The 8573-nt window shown below is 36.2% G+C and overlaps 1 protein-coding gene across 1 annotated transcript; it reads right to left on the bottom strand.

Moving 5' to 3' along the window:
• Window positions 1-604: 604 nt before the first annotated feature.
• On the bottom strand, window positions 605-1701 carry LOC150041140 (cardiolipin-specific deacylase, mitochondrial-like). The gene is made up of 2 exons (XM_090325908.1): window positions 1329-1701; window positions 605-1226 (listed from the first exon to the last, which is right to left on the bottom strand). Exons 1-2 carry the CDS (start codon window positions 1633-1635, stop codon window positions 637-639), a joined length of 897 nt encoding a protein of 298 aa, XP_090182034.1. The 5' UTR covers window positions 1636-1701; the 3' UTR covers window positions 605-636.
• Between the last annotated feature and the right edge of the window lie 6872 nt (window positions 1702-8573).

Here is an 8573-nt window from a genome sequence, read left to right as displayed (position 1 = left end):
CTGGGGCCGGGAGTTTGGCCTAGTGGTTAAAGTGCTTGCCTAGCATGCACGAAGACCTGGATTCGATTCCTCGGTACCACATACATAGAAAAAAGCCAGAAGTGGTGCTGGGGCTCAAGTGGTAGAGCTCTAGCCTTGAGAAAGTCCAAGGACAGTGCTCAGGCCCTGAGCTCAAGCCCAGAACTGGCAAAAAAAAAAAAACTTGCCATATACCCAGAAAAGAAACACAGTTCTCAAATCATTTGAGTCACAAAATATCGTGTAAGTGTACACAGTACAGGCTGATATATTAGACTTTGATATAGCAAGTCCTTCAAAAATCATTGTGGAGCCTATGAATAAATTCATTTTTAATAAATTATTCATAATTAAAATTTTAAGTTTTCACAAGAAGTAACCAGAGAAAGATTGAATACATTGGATTCTCACAATAACAAAATATTTTAATATTATGTAACTGAAATAGTTTTAAATTACTGAAATATATTTAAAGTTTACAAAAGACTTTTATAACACTGAATTCCATACTTACTTGTTATATATAGTACTGTCTGTGTGTTCGTATCATCACATGATGAAAAACTCCTTTTGTAAGAAACCTTGATGGCTGCACTGTCTTACAACACAATGATTCAATTAGTTAGCATACTTATGGAGGAAGCGTTCAAATGCATCATAGATGGCTTGTCTGAAAAGTCCTTGTTTAAAAAGATATGCACTAATATGACCCCCTTCTAGATATCGAATTTCAGAACCAGGCCAGATTTCTTGTAGACTTCGAACTGCTGTTCGTGGAATATAGGCATTTTCTTTGGCTTGAACTACTATAATGAGGCTTGGGTCAACTGGAACTGAGAAACTGGCTACATGAGTACATTCATCCATGACTCCTTTCATAAATATTAAAGATTCTTTCTGAAGATTGTTTGTTCTTTGTTCTTTGCTGAGCAGGTAGTTTGACCGAGGGTTGTAACTTGTATAGCAACTTTTGTTGGTTGAAAGTGTTTGACTCAAGCACTCCATCTTAGAGGTATCTTGAATCAAGAGTCCTTCTGATGTAACACTAGTGGCAGTTTTACTAGAATTATGACATTCAACATGTTTTGGGGACATGGTTTGGTTTCTCATATTTAGATTTAAAGTCCTAGAAACCAGATTAAGGTTAGTTAGCTTGCTTGTACTGTTAGGGAAGTATTGCACAAACTCTTGTTCCATTTTGAAAGAATCTGTTCCACAGTATTCAGGCATATGAATTATTTCTTCATATATTGTCTGAGTATAATACTGTTTTTACAGCTCCCTCCAATTAATTGATTTACTCAATACACCCGTAGTGAAGACTCCAGAGGCTGTGGGCCAAGACAGACAAGGAACCAATGGCATAGGCTTAGGCCACTTGGATACTGCTAACAAGGCCATGTGTCCTCCCATGGATATTTCGGTCATCCCTAAAGGGCCATAGCCTTCCCTCTCTAGCCAGTGCAAGAGAGCTGCAGATTCTAAAACAAGAGCTCCTCCCATCACAGAAAGGTCGGACACATTTTTTAAGCTCGACCTCATTTGGTCCTTGGGTTTTCTGCAGCCATAGTATGGGTTTTCTAACAACAAAGAAGCCATTCGGGCTTCTTTAATCATAGGACGGGCAATTAGTGTTCGTCTTCTCCGATAATGGTGGTCTCCTGTGCCAGCAAAAAGAATGCATACAGGTCTGTGTTTGCTGTTCCATTCTTTAGTTACAATAAATTGGAACCTTGCAATAACAGATTGACATGATTCCAGGCATATAGTGGGCCATGGGAGAAACAAAGTGTCCATCTAAGATCTTACAGTCAGATTGTTCTTCCATCTTATCAATGTATACTGGATAATCACTTGAAACCAGATTTAGGTATCTTTCTGAATTCAAAGACTCTTTTGAGATCCTCTGGCCTTCCCCATCCCCTGATTAAAAAGTTTTGTGAGGAAAAGTCTGCGGTACAGAAAATCTAACTTGCTCACACCCATTAGTAGCAAATACCATCGGCCGTGTGGCGGGCACCGCCGCCAACCCTGAGACCGCACTTCCCCGCGGAGCCCTGCCGGAAAGCCGGCGGCAGGGATGGCAGAAATGCCGCAGGGCTCACCAGCCCACCCCAGGGCCCTCCCCCGCTCGGCTGTCTCTCTGGCTTTTTTCTATATATGTGGTATGGAGGAATCGAACCCGGGTTCGTGCATGCTAGGCAAGCATTCTACCACTAGGTCAAACTCCCACCCCCCAAATTTGGAATTTTTAATGTTTGAGTCTAAGTTTCTGTTCACTTAAAATAATTCTATATTAGCTATATTTTTATGTAAATCTCACAGTAACATAAAAGACAAAATATAATGTAGCTACACATAAATTTCAGAGACATTAAATAAGACAAACCACCTCAAGAACCCTTAAAATCATATCAAATTGGAGAAAATAACAACTAAAAGAAAACGTATTCCAAATGTTATATACAGAAGTATTAAAATACTGATAAATGGTAAACTGGTATATATTAGCATATAAGAAATATTGTTTATTGGGGCTAGGAGTTTGGCCTAGTGCTACAGTGCTTTCCTAGCATGCATGAAGCCCAGGTTTCAATTCCTCGGTACCACATACATATGAAAAGCCAGAATTGGTTCGGTGGCTCAAGGTAGAGCTCTAACCTTGAGAGAGCCCCAAGAACAGTGCTCAGGCCCTGAGTTCAAGCCCCAGGATTGGCAAAAAAGTATTTTTATCAAGGCTAAATAGACTGGGTTATACTTCTAATTCCAGTTATTGAGAGTAGGATATCAGGAGTACTGTAGGTCGCCTGGTTCCGAAAGCAAAACTAGATCTCTACTAATAAGCTGGATGTGATAATATAAAGCTGTCATTTAAGCTATATGGAGTCTGTAGGTAAGAAGATAATACTGGGGGCCGGGAGTTTGGCCTAGTGGTAGAGTGCTTGCCTAGCATGCTTGAAGACCTGGGTTCAATTCTTCAGTACCACAAATAGAAAAAAGCCGGAAGTGGTACTGAGGCTCAAGTGGTAGATCTCTAGCCTTGAGAAAGTCCTAGGACAGTGCTCAGGCCCTGAGCCCAAGCCCAGGGCTGGCAAAAAAAAAATAAAAAGGTAATACTGAAGCCAACTCTGAGCAAAATTGTTGAGATTTTACCTGAAAACAACTAAATCATAAGAGATCTGGGAGATGTGGCTCAATTGATAGAGCACTTACCTGGCTAATAAGTGCAAAGCCCAAATTCAAACTACTATTTCCAAAATAAGAGCCATATGTAACATAGCTAATAATTTTTAAATTCTACCACATTATTATTAATATACATTAACCTTTTAGAAGGAACATCTTTGATAAAAGAAAAAACGAAGAGGTTTTTTTTTTAATAAAGGGAAACATTAAAGGATAAGGGACAGCATATTGAAGGACAGAGTCACAACTATTTCTTTCCTTTGATTCCTGAGAAAAGCAAAAGAGGGAAGTTTGACTGTACCATTATAGAGCATGTAGTCTCCACTTATATCCTGGAGCTCGTAGCTTGAGTACAAGAAAAATCCAGGAGGTTCTATCTTCATTTCACCAGTAGAAAAGAAAATCTGACTTGGAAATGTGGTCAATGTGGTACATCACCAGGCATGAGTGAAGAAGCAGAGGAAGACTGAGAGGCAATGAGGTCAAGTCCCACTACCAGCACCCCTACTATATCTATGTTTAGCAGTTCATTCTAATCCTAATATATTTTGCTACAGAAATTCTCCACAAGCAAATATACAGATATACTCTAGATACATTTATGCATGTGTATGTATATATTATATATATGTGTATGTTTGTATATATATATATATATATATATAAATCATTCTCCCTTTGGTTAAGCAAAGAAACCCTAAATCCTCTGTGACCACAATATATTATGATGTATACAGAAGTGCATTTTATTCATAATCACACCTAAATATTTATAGAACATATGTTCATATTTTTCACTCCAGAGAATATAATTCATTCAATTTCATGCATACACAAACTCATCTGTTCCTCTGATATATGTTTAAGAAGAATGTAGTCCATTGTAGCTCTTTTATTTCACAGACTGCCAACAAAATTTATAAGCATGTAGCTGGCATTCACACTAGATTAAAGTTTATATTGGTTCTAATTCACCTGGTATTTTTAATGCATGATGTTATATCTCTCATTCAAAACTGCTTTCGGGTAAAAATTATGCATGCTCACACTCTTTAAAGATATAGAGCTTAGTGCTGTAATGACTACTTCAAATGTATTTTATTCATTACCATTTCCTTGCATTTAGAGTAGTTAATTGTTTGACATATAACAAAAATGTGCAAGACTGATTAAAAATACCAGGTAATGGTACAGAACTTCCAAATTGAAGCTTATGTGGAAATGACTCATTTTTCTTCACCAGTTTTAAGATTTTGATTATTCTAAATATCAAGGTGATAAATTTCATGAGGTTTAAAAAGTAACTGAACTGGAAAAATATTATGTTAGAATATATGTATCATTGGTGGCAATCTCTCTTAACTAAATATAGATTGTGATGACTGTTTTGGTTTTTTTAAATCCTATATGAAGTTATTTCTTTTTTCTTTCATTTCCCCCCATAGTTCATCCACTGTTGTTACTGTATTTGATTTTCATGCCTTGTACCTTATATATACATTTATCTCAATTAGAGAAGGGAAGTGGAACAACAAAATGGTGAGGCAAAGGACAAAGGATGAGCCATGAAACAGCAATAATGTCAAGAAAATATGTAGGAAATTTTTACCACTTATGGGGGCGACTGAGCTAGAGGGATAGCGGGAGAAAAAAAGAGGAAGGTGTAACAATGCCCTACAAGGTACTCACTACCTTATGTATGTAACTGTAACCAATCTGTACATATTCTTGACAATAAAATTAAATATTTTTTGGTTGGTCGTAGGACTTGAACTCTGGGCCAGAGGGCTGTCTCTGAGCTCTTTAGCTCAAGGCTAGCGATCTACTCCTTGAGCCACAGTGCCACTTCCAATAAAATTAAATTTTAAAAAATTATGGAATTCCTTTTGTTAGCCAGATGCAGTGGCTCACACCTATAATGCTTGGTACTCAGGAGTCTGAGATCTGAGAATCACAGTTCAAAGCCAGCACAGGCATTGGAGAACTGTGAGACCCTTATCTCCAATTAAACAGCAGAAAACCGGAAGTGGTGCTGTGGCTCAAGTGGTAAGGTGGTAGCCTTGAGCTGAAGAGCTCAGGGACAATGCCCAGCCCAGAGGTATGGCGGTAGTTTTGAGCTAAAGAGTTCCAGGCAAGCGCCCGGGCCCAGAGTTCAAGGCCCAGGACCCACAAAAAAATTATTTTGTTATTAACCTAACAAAATAAGTTTATCTTGGGGAAATTATTTCTAAGGTGCTTCTTTACGCATTAAAGTAACCTGAAATATTTATCTATTTAAGCCTCAGTTGCTGAATGAACCATATTAAGTACTTCATTTATAAAAAAAATACTTTCACAAGCAGGTTTTATTTTAACTTGCTCATTAATGTTGTATAGAGACTTTAAAGTTCCATCTTCATACTCACATACAGACAGACACAGACACAGACACAGACAGACAGAGACACACACACACAAACACACACACACACACACACACACACACACACACACACACACACACATGGTTACAACAAGCCCTGGTGGCTCCAAGTCTACAATCCCAGCTAAGCTAGAAGCTAAGATCTAAGGGTCACTCTGTGAGGCCAGTGAGAGAAGGAAACTTTTGGAGAGTATTATCTCCAATAAAGTACCAAAAGGTCAGAAATGGAGCTGTGACTCAAGTGGTAGAGTGTGTTGACCTTGAGCAATAGTGTCAAACACAGTGCCCAGGCTCTGAGTTTCAAACCCAGGATACAATTTACTTAAGTGGGTGAAAGGGAAAGCAAGTTACTTAAATTAATTGCAAAAAGCTTCCACTTTACCTAATCAAAAAATATAAATTTAGAACCTAGTACAAAAGATTAAGAAATTTGATTATAATGTATTATGAGTAAAATTTAAAATATATTTAGCTTTATTACTTATTATTTAAAGGTCTCATATTTTATTTCACATCAACAAAGACATACAAATAGGCCTATATTGAATAAAATCATCATTTATTGTTTCCTTTAATGAGTGTTAATAGGAAGGAATAATACAACTTTTTAACAATTATTAATCAAACTTACAAAATATTTTCAAATATTTCCTTAATTTATAATTAATATTTAAAGGAAAGTATTTTACCAAAAATGAAGCAAAATGTTCAGTCACATATAATAAGCAGCTTATTTTTGTCTCTTAGAAAAAAACTGCAACTGAAGCAATGTTTTCAAAAAAAGCAGATGAAAAATTGAAATGTTATGGATATTAAAATTGCAAAAGAGAAAACAGCCATTTTTTTCTAGAAATTAAAAAGGAAACCAAACACATTTAATAAAATCAATTATTTCCTAGATATATAAACCAGATTAAGAATACCACAAAAAAGAAATTCATAGACTAATTTTCTTAATCAAAAAGGAAGATTTCTCAATAAAATACTTGCAAACAAAATTCAATCACACCTTAAGAAGTCATAAAAATGGTGTTTCTCTCATTCCCTGAAGATAATGATGACATATACACATCAAAATAGGAACTGCAAAATACAAATTAAAATAGCATGATCATCTCAATAGATATAGGAAAGCCTTTGACAAAATTCCATATCCCTTCATGATAAATGCTCTAATGAAATTTAGTATATAAGGACCCTACCTCAACACAATTAAAAATACAAATGAAAAACCTACAAACATCAAACTACATAGGAAAACTGAAAGCATTTCCTATAAAGTAATGAATAATAATGAATATCATTGGAGGAGAGAAAATAATGAATATAATCGGAGATAAATCTTTCAGCATATCTAGCTCATTTGTGAAACTATTACACTCCAGTGCTCCCCAGAACCAGGAAATTAGTAGAACTACAGTGGTGACTACATTTGAAATTCATACTCAAAAGGCTGAAGTCTGAGGATCACAGTTCAAAGCCAGCTCAGGCACTAAAGGCTATGAGACTCTTATTTCCAGTTAATCAGGAGAAAAGTAGGAGTGGGGTTGTGGCTCAAGGGAGGTAACGTTGAGCTGAAGAGCTCTGGAACAGTGCCCAGGCCCAGAGTTTAAGCCCCAAGACTTGCAAACAAACAAACAAAAACATGCAGAGATAATAGAATACACACACAAACACGAACAAAAAAAATGTAGTGAGAATACACACACACACAAACACACACACACACACACACACACACACACACACACACACACACACACACACATGTGTCTCTGGGAGTTTTTATTCAGAAGAAACCTTCCTGAACTTTTGTCAAGCTGACCCAAAAGTATAGTTACCTGAGAATGCTCCCTCCCCTATAAAGTCCAAAATGTATGTTGGACTAGAAATAGCCTTTGCCATAAATCATGGAGGAAGAACTCCATATCCATATGCTAAGTTTTACTTACTTTAGACTATTACGTTAAGGAATTTACATATAAATTATTTTTCCAGACAAATTGAGTCTTAAAATTAAGTAACTGCATGTAAACTCAAATAGTTTCTCCCCTTAGATTTATAGTTTTTGTAGTACTTGAACTAATATTTTTGCCTCAATAGAGATTTGCCTATCAAAATTACCATGATAACCTTTGGAATTCACAATCTTATTCTTACTTTTCAGGCATTTTCTACAAAATTACTGATTCCATTTAAAACATTGATAAATTTAAAAATATTGAGAACTAAAATTATCTTCAGGTCCAAAAATCATTGAAAAACATGAAATATTGTCCTATTCAAAATTCTTTTTTTTTTTGTGGGTCATGGGGCTTAAACTCAACCTGGGTGTTGTCCCAGAGCACTTCAGCTAAAGGCTACTGCCCTAACCTTGTCCCCAGTCCCACTTCCTGTTTTCTAGATGTTAATTGGAGATAAGAGTCTCAGGTTCTTCTGTGCCTGGGTGGCTCTGAATCTTGATCCTCAGATCTCAGCCTCCTGAGTAGCTAGGATTACAGGCGTGAGCCACTACACCCAGCTAAAATTCAATTTTTTTAATTGTAGGTCAACATCATTCTAATTAAATTAAACCCAGCTAGGTGAATTTTGGAGATTTGAGAGTCATACTATGTATGTAGAGCTACGCCCAGTTGTATAGTATCATTTTGTAATAGTATTGCAATCTAGACTAGGAAATTAAAAAGCCATGGTAAAAGAAGCTTTAATCTCTAATGTCAGTTTACATATGATACTGTTAATAAATGGCCAATATAATGCTTCAAAATATGAATAGGCATGGTACACCAAATGTATAGCTCACAAGATTAGCCTTTATGATACTAGTCAACTAGCTGAAAGTTCATCACTGACTCTGGACTTACATAAATCTTTTTCTACCATTTAACTATAGATTTTTATTCAATAAAACCTCTTATTCTATACTTGAGCATATCATGAGCTATAA

The sequence above is a fragment of the Megascapheus bottae genome, chromosome X (assembly GCF_031878675.1).
Source record: "Megascapheus bottae isolate mThoBot1 chromosome X, mThoBot2.hap1, whole genome shotgun sequence".
Lineage (NCBI taxonomy): Eukaryota > Metazoa > Chordata > Mammalia > Rodentia > Geomyidae > Megascapheus > Megascapheus bottae.
Note: the sequence above shows the minus strand (reverse complement) of the source record. Positions and strands in the feature narration are given on the sequence as shown.